General features: G+C 39.9%; 1 protein-coding gene across 1 annotated transcript in view; it reads right to left on the bottom strand.

Moving 5' to 3' along the window:
• ajap1 (adherens junctions associated protein 1) overlaps window positions 1-18,076 on the bottom strand; it is a 48,292-nt gene that overhangs the window by 8,965 nt on the left and 21,251 nt on the right. Inside the window, exon 2 of the mRNA XM_069526996.1 lies at window positions 14,166-14,926. Coding sequence (XP_069383097.1) covers window positions 14,166-14,926 — 761 coding nt within the window. The remainder of the gene's footprint in view (window positions 1-14,165; window positions 14,927-18,076) is intronic.

Here is an 18,076-nt window from a genome sequence, read left to right as displayed (position 1 = left end):
ACAGTACAGCCAACTGTAATTGATGACTAAGTTCATGTCTAACATTTCTGTAAGTACTTAAAAGTTATCAATCTTGTCATCACAAGAGGGAACTTCACCAAATTAATACCGTTTATCATTTTTAAATATAATATATATTTCCTATTTAACTGGTAAGATAGCATATGACATACATTCTCTATTATCTTCCCAAATGACTCTTTCACCAGCAGCCTCACACAAGAGCTCTTTTTTTATAACCTTTACTCATCTCAGTGATCTCTGTATAATCTATGTAGATTTTTACCTTATGTCAAATGACAGCAAATCAATTTAATGTGGTGCATCACATTAAATATTGATTGATAAGATATATTGATATGATGGTTCTGAGTTTGAGTGCTTGATAAGGGAGGCAAGGCATGTAAATGCAGTAGAGAGGAATGAGAACACATACAAGCAATTCCACTATTTTAATTGGGCAATTAATTGGAGATAATGCAGTTCTTAATATTTAAGGACAGAAAAAGAGACAAAAGGATGTAAGACAAATTGAAGACACTGTCAGTATTCATCCATACTTTACATTTAAAAGACTCTTTCTATACCAAAATAATGATGCAAATATTTGACAAAGGCATTTTTTTTCAGAATGAAAAACTCATGAAAGGCTGAAAGTAGAAATGGCTGATGAAACAAGAATAAGGACTGATTAAATGCTTGAGTGATCAAAAATTGTTCGGCCTATAATGCAAAAAATTGTATAGAACAGAATTGCAACAACATGCAGCCCAACCCACATCATGTTATCATGTTTCATGTATCAACCTAATTCTAAATTGACATTTCAATTTTCCATACGTTATTTCTGTGGTAATACAATAATCTGCCGTTAAACTAAATATCTCAACAACAGCAAACATTCAACAGTGCCTGAGCTTCTCGTATAAATACCCACCAAGTGTTCAGATCCTCAATATTTTATAAACACTTTAGTTTAAACTCTCGAAGGATTGATGCATTTCAACAATTGTTGTTTAATTCAGGGATTTTTAAACCCACCAATCTCTGCACAGTCACAAGTCAAACCAATGTAGACATGCATGTAACCAAAATGTGAAATATTCCAGGTATTAAAGTTAAAGTCCGACTTTGACATACTGAGCTTTCCTAGACAGAACTAAGCCATTAAATATGAAAATTCTTTGAATGCAGTGTCTTGCTTGTGCACTGTATCTTAACCAGTTAACAGATATGAAAGTGGACCAACTGTTCTCTGCCCGCTCCCTTTGTTCTGCATGACTAAAGTACAAAAGCATTGTTCTTATTTAAACTCTTAAGACTCCCCTGTGTGCTGATCTCTCACTTTTGCCAGAGACGAGTAATCCACAAACAAAACTGCGCTGTACATGTCTGAAGTGAGGATTAGTGCAAATCTATTGCACTGTACTGAATGGTTAGTGTGCTGTGCTGTGTGTGTGTGTGTGTGTGTGTGTGTGTGTGTGTGTGTGAGAGAGAGTGTGTGTGGGTGAGTGATAGAGCGTGAGAGCGACTAGGACACAATGACACACTGCAGCAGGTGACGTGCCGCAGCAGGAAAAAAAAAAAGAAAAGAAAAGCCTTCATGATGAAAATGCCCACGTGGGCCTTATACATCTCACCTCTTCATCAGCCAGCTGCCTAACTGCTGATCCAAGCCAATTTGTCTTCAGGAATACTTAAAAGGAAATGCCGCTCGGTCATTTTGGAAAAGCACATGGTCTCTCCTCGGCCTCGCTGCTGCCTGGACAGCCTCCTCTTGGATAATAAACTTCTGTGGGCAGGGCCTCGCTGAAGGCAGGCCAGGTCAGCTTTGGATTAATGATATCTCTGGCCGGCTCAGAGAAACCTTACCTCCCCAGTGCATTTAGAGTCTGTTGCCACGGCAAAGGCACATTAACTTATCCAGGGAATCATTTGCATTTCTCTCCTATCCCCTCCCAGCCCTCTGTCATCCGCTCTGCCCGTCTCCGGCCGACATCAAGGCTGTTAAGTTCGGTTAGAAGTTAACATCTGTCTGAGTTCAGGCATAATAGAGCTCGCCCCTGACCTTGATCAATAGCTGAAGTCTCTGCTGAGAATCGTTTCATTTTACGTTAGTGTCAAAGTGAAAGAGGGCAATTCAGTCAGTAGATTTCAAATCCAGAGCTGCACTTTGTCCTCCAACACCACAACTGATTAAATCACATTACGAGGCTCGATAGTTTTTGTTCTGTCCGTGCCACTTGTAGACACTTCTCCTCTGTCCATGCAAGAGACCGGTGAAAATTACAATATATTTAAACATTAAATTACAACCGACTAGTGAATGTAATGTCAGTGAGCACACAACATATGTTCAGCAGCTTTGCCAGTGTGTAATTTACCAGAGGATTCCAATTGGCCCGATGCTATGTCCCATGTTTTAAGGGTATTTAAGACTAAATAGCACTTTAAGAGTTATTTCATTCTGCCATTTGGAGCCAAAAGGGTGCATCCATTCCAAGTGTAGTTCTTAAATAAAACAAATGAACCAGAGAAAGTGAGGCCCTGAAACACAAACACCAACATTAAGTCCATTATAACCTCATTTTCAGGGCAATACATTTAAGGGTGCAGGGATACGAGAGCAGATAATGATATGGGTGACAAATCTCAGTGCAAGAGGCCAGTGCTATTTTCATCCACAACTGCCAGTTGGAGGGAGGAGAATTTGGCCTGTCCATCTAAAACTCATTGTGTCCTGGCAGTCAGGGTGAAAAATCACCTTTGGCAGTCACCTTGCTTTAGAGATACCCAGCTCGGTTTTGTTTGGTCAAGTCCTTGCCAAACAAAAGGAGGCTGAGAGATAGAGAGAGAGGGAGAGAAAGGGACAGAGAAAAAGGGAGTGACAGAAAGGGATGCAGAGAGAAGGGACAGCTCACTCATGACCTCTGTGGCAGCAGGATTAGAGACCACATCAGCGCTCGCAGCAGGGAATAAATGAGATTTTTCACCTTCTCTGCCATGACAGTTTGATGAACATGTCATAGCAGTTAGATAAAATCTCCCCTAAATACCTACTTTTACTAAAAGATTCATAATTTAGACACAGAAACTTGGCATGCATTTAATAAATGAGTGTGACAGTTATTGTTTGGTTTGTAGCACCTTAAAAACTCATCACTGTGTTTTTACCACAGTCACATCAGATTATCTTGGTATTGTCCGAAATATTGCTTAAAAAAATCATTAATTCCACCAAGGTGGTTATGGTTTCACCCCTGTCAATTTGTTTGCAAGCAGGATTACCACAAAACTTGATGGCAGGAGGTGGATCCAGATTATTTTTATCACTTTCTCTAACATTGCAAGCAATTTTTTTTATTTTCTTCAACAATTTTGTCAATTCATTGATCTTGATGAAAAATCTGCCATGTTAAGTCGACTGATAATTATAAGTGTGTGTAATTTGGTGCAGGACAAAATGTAAATCTGAATCTAGGGAGTTTAAATGTGGTTTCGTGAGGAGACTGTTTGTATGCGCACTACTGAGTGGTGTTAATCTAATATGTTTCCAGAAACAGCAGGCAGGTGTTTCCAGTGAAAAAGCTCTGATAATCCCACTGAACACAACCTGCTCAAACAGCAGGCACACAAAGTAAGAGAGTAGCTGGTGAAAATGTCGGAGATTAAAGCAGCATAGAAGTTGAAGGACACCAAAACGTTACTTAAAGAAGCATGCATATTGAACTTGAGTGGCTGGATGTGTTCATTTTACTAACACGTTCACCATGAGGACTTAACGGGGTGATTAAATGTCAACATTGTATTTAGAGTTTGTTCCGCTCCCCCCAAGTTGCAAAGAAGAACAATTTATTATTACTGCTGTGAGCTCAGACCTGAGTCTTCATAACTGCAGTCAGAAATGAGCATCATATTTACAGCTCAACACATTTCCTGAGCTGTCAAGTGGAAATTAGTACGGTGTTGATGAAATGTATTATACTGTTGCAGAGTTTATTTCTGTATCTGGTTCATTCAATTTGTCATTTGGTGACTAAAACGATCTGCAGTTATAATGCGACCATGTGAGAACACTTTTCCTAATTTATGACTTACACGAGGATTGATAAAAAGAATGTACTGGTTGCAAGTCTCTTATTTGTGAAGGTTTTTTAGGTGGAAACACAAAATTTCTGATCTAAAACTAACAAAAACTTCCTAAGTGGGTCATCTATCAGATTCTTATGGCGGCAATTACAAACCTGCAGTATCATCAACAGCTTTTCATACAAAGCACTTCCAGTAAACCAACATGTGATTATATTTTTATTATCGTGATGAGGAACATTTTAATGCTTTGAATTAGAGACAACTGAACTTTTTTTTTTACAGCAGACGTTTTAAATTGTCAAAATTAACGACGGATGTTATATCCAAGTGTCACAGTCAGCCAATACAGTGTGATAGCGAGGCAGTGTGCACGATACCGGGGACCCTGAAGCAGCTAAATGGAATTCAGCCATCATTCATTTTATAATTTACACCTGTGCTTTGTCTACTGTGACATGTCACATGAATAAATACTATAGCTCAGGGTGCACTAATGCATTTTCTTACCCTGCCTGAATGCATACTGGCTGCACGAATAAACACAACCATTATAAAGCAGAAGCAATGTCTACGACACACTTATAATGTTTGACAATATTTCTGTTGTGATGATAGACACACCCTGCAATTAAAACTATTCTATTAAAATGATGTACTTGAGGCCACAGGTGGAATGTTAAAATAACAAATGAGTACATTTTGTTATGGCCTGTTATACAGTAATGTTTAACAGACAATCCATCCTTGACACTGCAGTTATTTATACTTTGTTTATACAGTTTATGACCTTGCTGAATTCCTGAATGAGTAGTTGCAATTTACCTGGTGAATTATATGTAAAACACCTGAAGCACAGGCAGTTTGTGCTCTGCAAAATGCACAATATGATGAAACTTTTACGAAATTTTATGCATGCATACATGAGTTATTGTCAAATGGTTTGGAGCCTTTAGTGTGTGTGTGTTTGTGTATGTGTGTGTTTGTGTTACACCTGAACGCCTGCATGTAGTGTGAAGCACATTTAGGGCTAATGGTGCCTACACCCACTCAGCGTTGGCTTAAAAGCTCCTGACAAATGTGGGAAAGGCCCCTCATTAGTACAACAGAGTTACAGCTTACAAAGGTTGGGCCACTCGACTCCCACACACCACACAGCACATTTGTACAGGAGTATTCAATACACACTAATACGCTGCACGACCCATCCAGGACAGTCTCTCCCACAAGCGGACACCTGAGCAGGCCAGGTTGAGGGAAGACTTCCATCAAACGCTGCTGATAGTTTGGAATTGGCAATTAAAGCTGGTGTCAGGGTGTCAATCTGGGCAGATTTCCACTGAGTAACCAAGCAATCTAAAACAATTATGGAAGAAGACTGTGCTGGGTGAGGGTGAGCTGGCCAGAGAGAGAGAGAGAGAGGGGGGGGGGGAAAGTTGAAGAGGGAGAGATCAGAAACAATTACTCGACATGCCTTTTCTTTCAAAGGCATCGGTGCATAATTCAGCCAGACTGGACTGCAAACGCTAGAACGGCCAAAGAAAAGAGAAGGTAGGAGTGTACAGCTTCAATGATGGCCTCCCTTAGGATGTTTATACACCTCCACGTTTTAATGTTTTGACACTGAGAAATATAACCGCACTGAGACCCTTGAGAGGAGGTGGTCTCGGTCCACCTCCAAAATAACAGTGGTTTGATTATGATCTGACATCGATCCAACCCAACCACTGCAGCAGTCTGTGCGGTGGTAGTAGCAGCTCCATGTTAATTGCATGGCAATCTTTCTCTCACAGGAATATGCTTTAGCCCTGAGCACAGGACCTTCTGACTGTATTTATCTTCCTGCCCCAAACATCTCAAAAGTATCCCAAAGTGAAGCCTAAGCATCTCGATTGCCACCTGGTGGCTGGCTGAAGTATGGATAATGAATAAAAATCCCTGCTTCTCCATGTTAGCAGATGGGACATGGACCAAAAAAAAGTCAAAGCACACATCAAATAAACTTACCTCAAAGATGGTTTCGGTTTCTGTAGTTCTTATTGCACTGAAGTAAGTTTAGATTTTTATGATGTGTTTGGTTCTAATGAGTTATTTAATTAGTTAAATTATCTAATTCAATAAAAATGTGTGACCCATCATGATTGACAGCTGAGACTGACAATGCAATGGTGTTTGTGTATCAACAGGACCTTGCTCCTCTAGTCCATCTTTCTACACAGTCTATGTGTCACATCGTTACAAGAGATGAATGTAAGTTTGCTTGGATTTTTCCCTGGGTAATAAAAGATAAACCAAAGTGGAAAAAGCATTGAATTTGCACCAAACCCATCACATCAGACTAACCCTGATATGCTTGTCCTGTGTGCCTGCCTGTGTAGGAACAGCTCATCCTGTTAACAGATGAAAATGACTGCAATTTTCAGGTGGGTGTAAGATGGCGTTGCTGCTGAAGCGGCTTCAATCAACCATCCTGAAATCTGTGCACTGTCATGTTGTTGACAGGAGGGTTTTTTTTTCTCACCAAACAAAAGCTCAGTTGATTTCTTGTGAACAGGCTCTGCAACACACTGCAACACAAAAGTGAAAGTCTTTTAAAAGCTATAAATAAATTAATATTTTGAATAGGGGGGTAATAAAATGCAGCCCCATCACTTCTGACTGACAGAACAATCTCCTGTATCCAAAATAGTGCCTCAGTCAACATCTGCACTTCCTTTGGGCAGATGTGTCAAGCCATGAAGAAAGAGCTGTGCAGCGGAGAAACCGAAATTGAAACAGCATCTGCTCAGTCTGGCCCCTTCATCTCCTCTTGGCTGGGTTTTCTGTAAATCAGGGAAAGGGGCTTTGACTCTGCACGCCTGTCACCAGGCATCAGCATTTAAGCCCAGATTTAACGCTCTAGAAAAGGATATTCATTTTTACCCACTTTATTGAGAGTCAATACAGAGAGTAATGGCACATTTATTGGATTGCCATGGTAACCGTTGGGAAAAGTGGTTTCTCTCTGTCTCTATGTGTGTCTCTCACTGTTGAAGAGGCTGCATTACGCCTCTACAGGTCTACCGCAGGTCAAAATGATGCAATACAATGTTCGCTTCTTTAAAAATAGATTCCTGAGACACTTAACATACATTTTACATGTGCTCACTCTGTTCTACAGTGGATATTGACTTACTTATTTACTCCATTCATTTAACCCTCCACTCCTTTCATAAACTCCATGTGAATTGCTGCCAGATGGATCTATTTGTTTTAAATACCTGATGACTCCCTCACTGGTTGTCAACTTTTATTCCAAACTTCTAACTCTTGTGTCTGTTTCATGACGACAGATATTAAAGCTTCAATCCGTCTTTCAGAAACACTCAGTACCTTTCGCTTACTCCAAACTGACCTGCAATATTTAACCCTGCGTCAAGCAAGACCCAAGTTATCAGTTGTGGCTTTGCTGACTGCAGTTTTAATCATCTCATATCCTTAATGGAGCTGACAGCTCCATCTGTGTGGAGTAGAGGGGGGTCACAGTTACTAGCAGCACAATCACCAGGAACAATCAGCGAGCATCTGGAGGCATCACAGCTATAACCACCACCCCCCCTCCCTGTGTGTGTGTTCTTTGTGTACTGTGCAAAGGCAATCATCTGAGAGCTCCTGTATGACGGTCAGAGTGTTGCGAGAACAGGCTCAACAGAAGTTGTCCACTCAGAGCTGCAGCATCCAGACAAACTTGTATCCAAACTGACTCAGAAGTGCACGAGATAGATTCTGATGTTGAGGATGTAGAATAAACTTGTGGCAAACTCACTAAACAGTATATAACACTAGAGGGGCGCTGAGAGGGTGCAAACCTACACCAAGGCTAATGCCCGATTTCATCATGTCAAATTTTGTATAGAGTTTTTTTTCTATAATCTAGACTGTGTCAGCTCGCCATATTTAAATGTGTCCTGCCACAGGTTCATCATGAACCAAACATTTTGAGCACTCCTAAGAACATAAGAGATCTCTAACCTGGTGTTTTTTTCTGTTGCTGCATTATATAGCTGTATGGCGATTTATTTGTAACCTAACCTTTGCTGTGTTCTATAGATTTTTACCATCCACGCAGACATTAAAATCTCAGAGTTTCAACTGCAGTTGTGGCATGCAATACAGTTTTCTCTCACATGAGATTGTATCTTTCACTCTTTATTCTGAGTGTCACTTGTCGTTTTTCCAATGTGTGCATGCAGTTCCTCTACCACCATCGTTTTAAATAATGATGTGGGAAATGCTGCAAAGAAATAGCAAATTCTGGATCCTCCCCCAGGCTTCTGTTTGGGTCATACCCTACACCTCCACAAAAATTAATGGAATTCAGATTAATAGTTTTGCCAGAGAATTAGAGCCACTTCAGGCTGAAAGCCATTAAACTTGAACTGAGACCTACAGTATGTGTGTACACTAACTAATAGAAAGCTGTGCATGTGCATAGAGCAAAAAAGATGATAGAAAACATGTACAGGTTATCTGCTCAAGGCCTTTCAACCTGTTCTCTCTGCAACAATCTTTTTACTGTGAGAGGTGATTTTCCACAGTAACCGGAATAAATGTTCCTTTTGCTGTCCATCGCTATCACTGCAAACAGTGTGTGGGAGTTAAGACACATAGCCCACAGTCAACACGTGCAACACAGACAAGCTGTGAATTTCTCTGTGTCACTACGTAGCGGGTTTCCAACTGAGCCAAAGTGGTCGGCAAAATGTCACAGTATAAGAAAAACAAACAGACCAAGCCAAACACAGCCATGAAAATACTGTTTAAAGTAAATGGCTTATTTCTGCGTGCTGGCCGACCGCAACACACATTTATTTAAGGAGACAATCTGTCTATACAAGCTTGATCATGACTACATCCTTTTGACCTTTCTGTGCAAGTTAATACGTGGTCACTGTCAAATAACGTCAGCTTGCATCAGCCATCATTTCTGCCTGAGAAAAACTATAATATTCTGTCTGCAAAGGTAAAGTGAATAAATGACTGAAAGCCCTGAATCACAGCAGTATTGATGTATTTGTGGTATAGGGCCTAGCTGGTAAAAAGCAAGTAATTTGAAAGGGAGGCTCGAAATGATCAAATTCTTGCTGTCCAAAGTGTGTGTGTGTGTGTGTGTGTGTGTGTGTGTGTGTGTGCTTGTGTGTGTGTGTGGCAACAGCTGGCTTAATGTGAGGAGACGTTTCATTTTAGAAAGGCAGGACACTTCGACAGCTTTTCCACTGTGCTCTGAAGCTTGCATTTCCTCGTTTCCTTTCTATCTTCACGGTGAAACCTGCTCAACAGGCTGTCAAAGACACATCATGACTTTGTGTATTAACATTTATTGAGGATCACAGTAGAGCTGGAACCTTGAAGATTCTGGATACTGTTCTCTATCTTCTTCCATGTTAGACAGACCTTTTAGACTCAGTCCCTGTGGTCCTCTCTTCCTCTCTGCCACCTTACACATAAATCCACCTGCATCCTTGCATTGACAGTGATGTATACACACACACACACACACACACACACACACACAGGGCATGAGATGATTGTGGTCATGATACACACATGCCATATGGGCCTGAAACAAAGTACACTAATGGCCTGTATTTATGATGGTTGCCTACAGTATTCATGAATCATAGTGAATTAATTTACACAGTCCATTTATTGCAAGGGGTGACCTCACATACTGTAACCTCATAGTTACTGCAGGGCTGACGGTGAAAGATATACAGTTTCTGACCTCGGCTCAAACACTGATGCAGAAATAATGAGTATTCTTTTCTAACATATATATTTTAATTCTATAAGGGAACACATGATCTTTAGCTATGACTACATACCTTGTGCTCACAGGATGAGGAGGAAAAGAAAACCAGCAGAAGGATGGATGACACAAACAGACAAATATTTTATTAGCTGATAATTACTTTGGTTATTTATCAGATGCAAATTAAAAAGTTTGAAATTTTTTGATCCAGCTGATTAAACGATGTCAGCACATAAATTTGGGCTTTGGCAACTTGACTTGCGCTTTTCATTATTTTTTGACATTTAAGAGACAAGCAATTTTTTCCAGTTAACTGAATCCACAGTAAAAAAAAAAAGAAAAACAATAATAAATCTTGGTCTCAGCTCTGTATTTAATGCAGACATGAGCCAACTGTCATTTCTACATCAGTGCTTTGAGATCACAATTAGCTGTGAGTGCTGTGGATGTCAGTGTGACTGGGTTCATTTCCCCCAGAGGTTTACTCTCAGCTCACACTGAATGAGAGAGTCAGAGGGAAAAGTTTTAGGAGAAATGGATACTAACCCGAACCCTGAGTTTAATAACATTGCAACTGAAAGTGCCCCAGGTCACAGTGGCACAGATCACTCAGGTTTCCATGGAGTTGCATGATTTGCAATCTTCCCTGCTTTTATGTGAATGCTCAAATTGTAAACGTGTCAACCATTAAACCAGATGAGAAATCGGTTCACTTGGCCGACAACACGCAACGATGGAGGGAAACCCATACGCCATATACCTCAACATGCTGCAGATTCAGGACTGAACGTGCACAAACGCAAACATACATAATGCATGCACAGTCTTTGCACATTTTTAAAAGTCAACTCATTTGACCACTACATTTAACATTGTGCTTTTTAAAAGGAAGTTTACATTAAAAATGTAAACATGCAGCTCTGTGGGAAACGAACACGCTACAATGATGTCCTGAGGATAAAATGGTACTAAATATTTCTCTTTGATCCAGTTAACACTTCATCTTCTTTGTGGGTGCATCAGAATGACAATAGGTTGTAAAACAAAAAGTGCAAATTCAGCCAACAAGCACTGAAGACTGACTGAAGGCCCCTTCAGATGGAAAGGGTTAGCGCACATCCCTCTTGGTCTGCACTATGCTGGCCAAAATAGATTTCTGTTTTTTGGCTTATGTATTTTACCTAACTGACTGTTAAAGCACACCTGATGTCTTTCTTGATTCGAAATGTGTTGTAAAAATGTGTACGTGTCATGTAAACTAGTGGAACTCAGACACACACTAGAATGTGCTTACTCAACCTGAGCCTGTTGGGCCAGGTCGGCTTCAGACAAAGTGTAATTTAGGTCGGGTCAGTCAAGTTGGCTGGGCTGATTTATTTCTACACTGCATATGTCTGTAATTAGGGAAAACAAGCAATAACCATGTGTCTGGGACAGAATTAAACAAAGTCAATGCAGCTTATTTTCATTGCACTGGGTTCGGAATCTGGTTCAGACACATAAAACAGAAATCCTGTCAGGTTTGGACCAGGCTTGGTTAGTTTCCTCTTGGGCTTGCACAGGGTCGGGCACAAAAATGTGGCCCATGCTGCACTCTAACATACAATATCAGCTTTCCCTTCCTTGAGAATTGCATGGCCCTGCAGTGGCAGTTCCTGTTAATTAGTGACCTTTGAGTGTGGTCCAGCACATGCCATTGAAAAGAATGGGTTTCACAGTGCTGTTGTGTTTTATCTGAAAAGACCTTGAATGCTTATTGCTCAAACCCTGATGCAGTCATGTTCCCAGATCCCAGCAATTACTTCTGCATGCAATGTATTCTTACGTGATAGAGTTGACGATCAGAACAGAAGGCCTAGTTTAACTAAGAACTGTCTTCTTGAAATCAACCAAATATAACATAATAAATCACACTAGCAGAAATGTAGGTGAGTGTAATTATGTGAGCTCTTAATATCCCCTTACCTTGATTGCGATAATCAATTTAAGGCATTTGCATTTGTTTTTTCTAATCTGAGTTTGCATTAATCAGACAAAAGTTGAATGTAATGTATCTCTAAAAATCCTCAAAGACAAAGCCGGACAAATGAAAGTAAGAGACAGAGACAAAGTGAAGTACCTTTCCTTCACTAATAGCTTCATTTCATCACCAATGATGTGCCATCGCTGTGGTAATTATATCTTACCTTGGGGTCAGTATGAGGCAGACACAGGCATAGCAAAGTTTTAAAAGGTTTTGAGAAGTTATTCTAATGGAACACAGTCTGCTTATATTATTGACAATGTGGATCCAGTCGGACCAATCTGACTTTTATTTTCCCGTCATCAGCTCCGAAGCGGCGACTGATTTCCTCCCGGATACAACATCAAGCCATAATTTTGACTCACAGGTGGTCTCACACTCGCCTCCCCATCAACACATAATGAAGAGATCAACTGACACTGACAAGACAATTACACACTGTTATTTCATTCCACATTCAATATCTACACCTCACATTGTCTCCTTATACATACTGTATGTTTATCTATGAGGAACATAAAAACTCTTTGTATTCTTTAAATGGAGAGAAACTGAGAGAACACAGTAAGATCAACAATCAGATCCTTGTTTGCTTTTAGCAACAATCCAGGGCCTAGTGCTTGTATTTTTAACTGAATAGCAGCATTACGGTATTACACATTTATTAAGGGAATTAATTAATATAATTGAATAGAAAATTATGCATTTAGGACCACCAAACTCTTTAGATCCATAAAACCAGCATAATTAAGTGAAATAATTAAAAACAGCACAAATGAAATGTCTTGTGACTTCGGCTAATTGAGTTAAAATAGATATTTTGTTCTGGACGTCAGCTCTACACACTTCCTCACATTCCTCTGTGCTTTAAAAAAACACTTTTTACAGTAATTGAATAGGAGGTGGCCAAGGACTTTTGATCACCCTCACTGTTGGCTGCCTAATTTTATGACATTTATATTAATGCACCAAATGGGAACGGCTCAATTAGCATAGCGCTTGTTCAGAAGTTGTTAAACATGACTTATGTTTTATGACTACCTGTATGGCCCATTTAAAAAGCCACGTCCCACATGGACTTAATGAAATGGTAAATCTAATATCCTGGCTCTGTATGTCCCCAGCACAGGGGGACAGTCCATAAAAATGCCCGCATACAGTATTTAAGCAGTATGGTAATGGATAAGTTGCAAAATCATGTTACTCTTTGTCATTCACTGTAGTACAAAGCCAAAAATAGTTAGTTCAGCAATATTATTACAGGGAACAGATACCAGAAAACCAATTATTATGAAAATAACAGTAGAAGTATTCCTAAACTTAATCTGATCTTGCAATGTACCCCAATATGGAAATGATGTTTGTTCTGCCACCTCCATGACACATATGATGCGTCTCTTCGCCTGCCAACATAAATGATAAAATGATAGAAAATGTGGTCCCACACCAGCCTCCCACATGTGAACACACACCAACTGTGTTGAAACATGCAGCCAAGCTAGAGGTACGACTAGAGGCGATCAAACCATGAGTCTCTGTGGTGATGTTGGTGGGTGAGAATTCTGCATCTATGCGACTGGTGTGCAATTTAAACAGATTTGTTGTTCAGTTATCTTCTTTTATCTAGACTGTCTTTAGCTTTCTGACTATGTACAAACCTACATAACAACATACATGAATAGATGAAACAACATGCAATCAGCTGATGAGGTGATTTTGGTAAAAATAGGCAAAACTGAACATTTCTAATCCGGTCGGTTTGTTTTGAGTTTGGATTACTCTGTGGGTCCATCTGGGCTGTTGGCATACAGGGATGGGCCCATTTATGAATTTGTTAAAAATTGTAGATGTATTCTTGTGCATATCTAATGTAATAATAGCCTTGGAAACGTCTGTTTATGTAGATAACTAAATCTCGAGACACCACCTTTAATCCATAGTGTTTCTTATTTGTTTTATTGTTTATGATATATCTGCTTATAGATGAATTGAACTACTGTTTAGTCAAAATGACAGCATGCAGAACTAAACTTTGAGCACTGTTGGGCAACTAACCAACCTAAGGCAACCAAACACTGTTGACTTTGAGGGAACATCTTCACAGCACTGTATCTGTTTTGTATTAAAGACATATGTTTGCACAGGGTGCCTGGGGAGAAAAATGCACAAATGGCAGAAAAACAAGTATTTCTTTATCTCATTAATATGAACAATGAAATGTACACTGAGTGATCAGCTGTGCAGCTGATTTCAATGTCTTACCTGGTGTGTCCCCATATGGCTTTGATGGTTTGACAGTCCCCGAGCTGATAGGGGTCTTGGTGGGGCTTGGCCTCTTGGGCTCTTGTGTAGTAACTACAGTGAACGTCCTTTGGGGGGGCCTGGTTGTCGTACTAGTGGTTGTGGCCACTGTGGTAGATGAGACCCTGGCGAACAGCGTTACATTCGGCTCTGGTTTGTCATCGCCATCTATGCTATCTGTACCTGTTGGTCCCCAGTCGATAAATCCGGCCACCGTGGTAGTCCGGCCCTCCTGAGACTTGTCAAAGCTGTCCCATTTCAGCTGCCTTCTGGCTCTTAGTAACAACCTCATTGTGTCTCCTCTGTTCCCACTGGATAAAGCTGCTGGAGCTTCTGCTATAACAGCTGAAGGACCACCTGTCTGCATTTGAGAATATCTCAACTGGCAATCCTTACATGCTTCTTTTCCTTTATGTGTCGGTTTCCGATGTTGTTGACCCTTGACTTTTGGCCCAATCCCTGCCCTGTTGTCTTTGAGTGGAGGGATAGGGTTGAAGAGCCGGTGGGCCAATGGACTCACTGTTCTCCAGTGAAGCTTATTGGGTGTGTCCCAGAGGGGCTGCAAGCGAGGCCTTGAGCGAGGCACCGATTTGGGTGTGAGTTTGATCCCCAGACCCTGGCTGAGAGGGCTACACACTGAGAAGTCCAGGGTGAGGTGGGTCATGGCCAGCAGGATCCAAACCCGGTGCCCCACACAGCTGCCTGGCCTCAAAGCAGATGGACTGCAGAGGAAGGAGAGAGTAAATTAGGGAAACTGTTTTAGATTCAAACACAATTAAGTACATGTTCAAACCATACAAATCAAGTTCCCTTTAAGGACCTAAATTTACTTCTGCATTTATTTGCACTGTTGGCAACGTTCTACTCCACAACTTCTTAGACTCCTACTTAATTAAGCTTCAATAATAATTATCTTTGTAAAGTGCTTCTCGAATTACAGTTTAAAGGTCAGACACAAAGTAAATGTTGTAAAACATGGGAAAGATTATGGATTTGCACTCTTTGCGCTCTGCTGTCAAAAGCAGGAAGGACTTATCCTTGATGTTACAGATTCATATCAATCCACAGATGATTACACTGACACACAAGGTCAGACCTGGTTTAGCTGATCATCATATTCTGTATTATCTCCTGCAGACACAAAGTCATCTGATTCCCAAAGGGCAATTTGATTATGCAGTGCAATGATCGGGAAGGTAACACGCTAAGCCAGCAGAAGACACAGCATGACAAGTTTATGCAAGAAATCTTCAACCATACATCCACGGCATTGATTTATTCACTACCAGAATGTTTCCTGAAATGCCCTTTGTTACCGTGTGAGCCTCACTCCTCTCTAAAAAGATGGATAAGTGATAGATAGGTTGGCTGTTCAGGCCAGGAACCTGAAGTAGACTGATTTTAAAGACAACCCTCGGGTACAAAGCTACACATTGATTCCTAAGGAAGAAAGCTCATTATGGGCTATCTTTCATCTCTGCTGTCCTTGGCCAATTTAAGCCCACACGAGGACTCCTTTTAGTAGCATCACAGAGGTGATGATAGATGGGAAAGTGTGAATGGGCTCATCGACTGTCAGATGCAACATCACAATGTCTATCGACCATATAATTACCAAATTATATTTTTACAAATCTCTTTTATATCATCCAGTTATAATGCATTTACAGTTGAAAAGACAAACCATATTTCTGTTAGTACTTTAGTCATAAGACACTCGAAAATCTATTTGAGTTTCAGGAAATGACACAGACTTAGACTACACTATGCCAAGTAAACACAAGTAATCTGATGGATTATTATGGCTCTGCTGAGGATTTGAAAAAATTGAATTACTGGGACATTTACTTTTATCAGAAATTCAATCTATCCTTTGAACTGGCCCTGACTTGTACATCCAAATCCAAACCAAACCTGGGATTGTGGGTTTAATGTAGGAAAAAAGATAAATCTATGGCTCTTTGCAGACTTCATAAAATGACTGCCTGACAGAAATGTTGGCTTGTCACCTCAGTGAAGTGGCAGACTCTAGTCGTATAACATACTTTAGGATTTGTGGGTTGCATCATAATGAATTCAAATCTGATTCTTAGAGCGACAGCAGTACTTCTTTATGAAATTTTTTCTGCCCTTTATGTTACTGTCAAGACACTGTCTCTGTCCAACGTGATAAAGACTTGAAGAATAATAACTGGACTTTAGACTCAGTCATTCTGATCCATGTTTTTTATTACCCCCCCCCCCCCCACATTTGAGTTCTTTGCAACCTAAAAACCACCAACTGAGAAAAAATTTACAATGGCATATTAATTGAGCACTAAATGGTGACTAATGTGGTCATGAAAGAGCCTTGACAAGGTCAGTGCATTATTGCAGTTAAAAATATGGGTAATAATTTGTCTTGTGAGTGTTAGAGCCACAACCTGAGATCCTGGAACATCCCCAATCAGCACACTTGAGGTAATTCAATTTGAACTCCCCTGACACATTATTTCAACATCTGATAAGAGAGGTGTCTGTTACTCATGAATCGTATGATTTGAAGGAGGAGGGAAAAAGATACAATTATGATGACCATATAAAGCACCTTGCTTTTACTCGATTACCGAAGGTCATGTTACTAAAGGTTTAAATAAAGCTGACTTTCTAAAAATGGGTGTATGTATATAAAAACTTGTCACTTTTACTCTCTTGAACACATCATAGAAAGAATCTTTGGTGCTACAGAATTTCAAATAAAAAAGTGACACTTCCCTTTTTGCCTAGTAAGCAGTGATGTAACTGGTTTTATTCATTTTTTACTGCTGCACCAACGTATTCTTTAGTGTCACAATCAAGATCAAAGCTCTCAAGTAGCTCACCATTAAAGGCTGAGGAATGTATCCAAAATCATAACAGCTGTTGGCCAGCACAGCACCAAATATAACAGCTTCTAGTTCACTCTTCAAGCCAAACATCAGTTTTAAAAACTTCAACTAATTGTTCTTCAACATGTACTTTATGGTGAATAAGCTTTATCCATTCCTCTGTTCACAACACAATGTTTTAATCTGTTTTCATGTTCAAACTTGGTCTGGAGGATGATAACATTTACTATTCTGGTTTATTTGTTCAGCTTGCATCCTCATTGTAATAAATTGCTACTGATGTAGTGCAGCATTTACACAATAAGATGTTAATTAGCTGATAGTCAATCTAAAGTTAAAGCCAACAAGTTGAGGAGTAAAGGACGTCTGTGTGCACAGTGGTTTTAGAGTATTTAACTGACGACACTAATTGGTAACATGCTAAAAAAATTGTATATCATATATACAGTACATTGTTTGGGTGTAAGCTAGCCAGTAACAAGTGGTGATAAGAGAAACTAGATATAATGTTCACATTTCCAGTTCCTCGCCGCCATGTTGTGCCATGAGCACTGACCTGGGCAAGATGCTCACTGTGGTCCCCACTCTGTCAGTCCACAGTCCAATGTTTTATATCTTGGCTACACAGTGCTCCCTTTCCTGCATGTCACTAGCTGTTAGTCCAGCTGTCTGGTGCCAGTAACATGAGACTCTACGGTTTTCATCCTGTTCTGAATAATGTTAAAATAAGTAGCTCAACTATTTTTTCTTTGGTCATGATCTTCAATTATTAAATGTTTGTTCAAAATACATTCACATACATATCTGTAAATTTATAATGAACAGTTATTGAATTGTTTCTAAAATTCATTTTAAATAAGCCAGCAAGGGACATGGTAAGACATTTTTACTTGGATTGTCCAGTTTGCAATGTAAAGTACTCTCTTGGTTTTGGTACTTAAACAAACACACAGAAAAGTGATGTAGTTCCAGCACATGGGGTGGATAAAATGGACTGCCAATAAT

This window comes from Paralichthys olivaceus, chromosome 6, assembly GCF_024713975.1.
Source record: "Paralichthys olivaceus isolate ysfri-2021 chromosome 6, ASM2471397v2, whole genome shotgun sequence".
Classification (NCBI taxonomy): domain Eukaryota; kingdom Metazoa; phylum Chordata; class Actinopteri; order Pleuronectiformes; family Paralichthyidae; genus Paralichthys; species Paralichthys olivaceus.
This window is presented reverse-complemented; position numbering and strand designations above follow the sequence as displayed.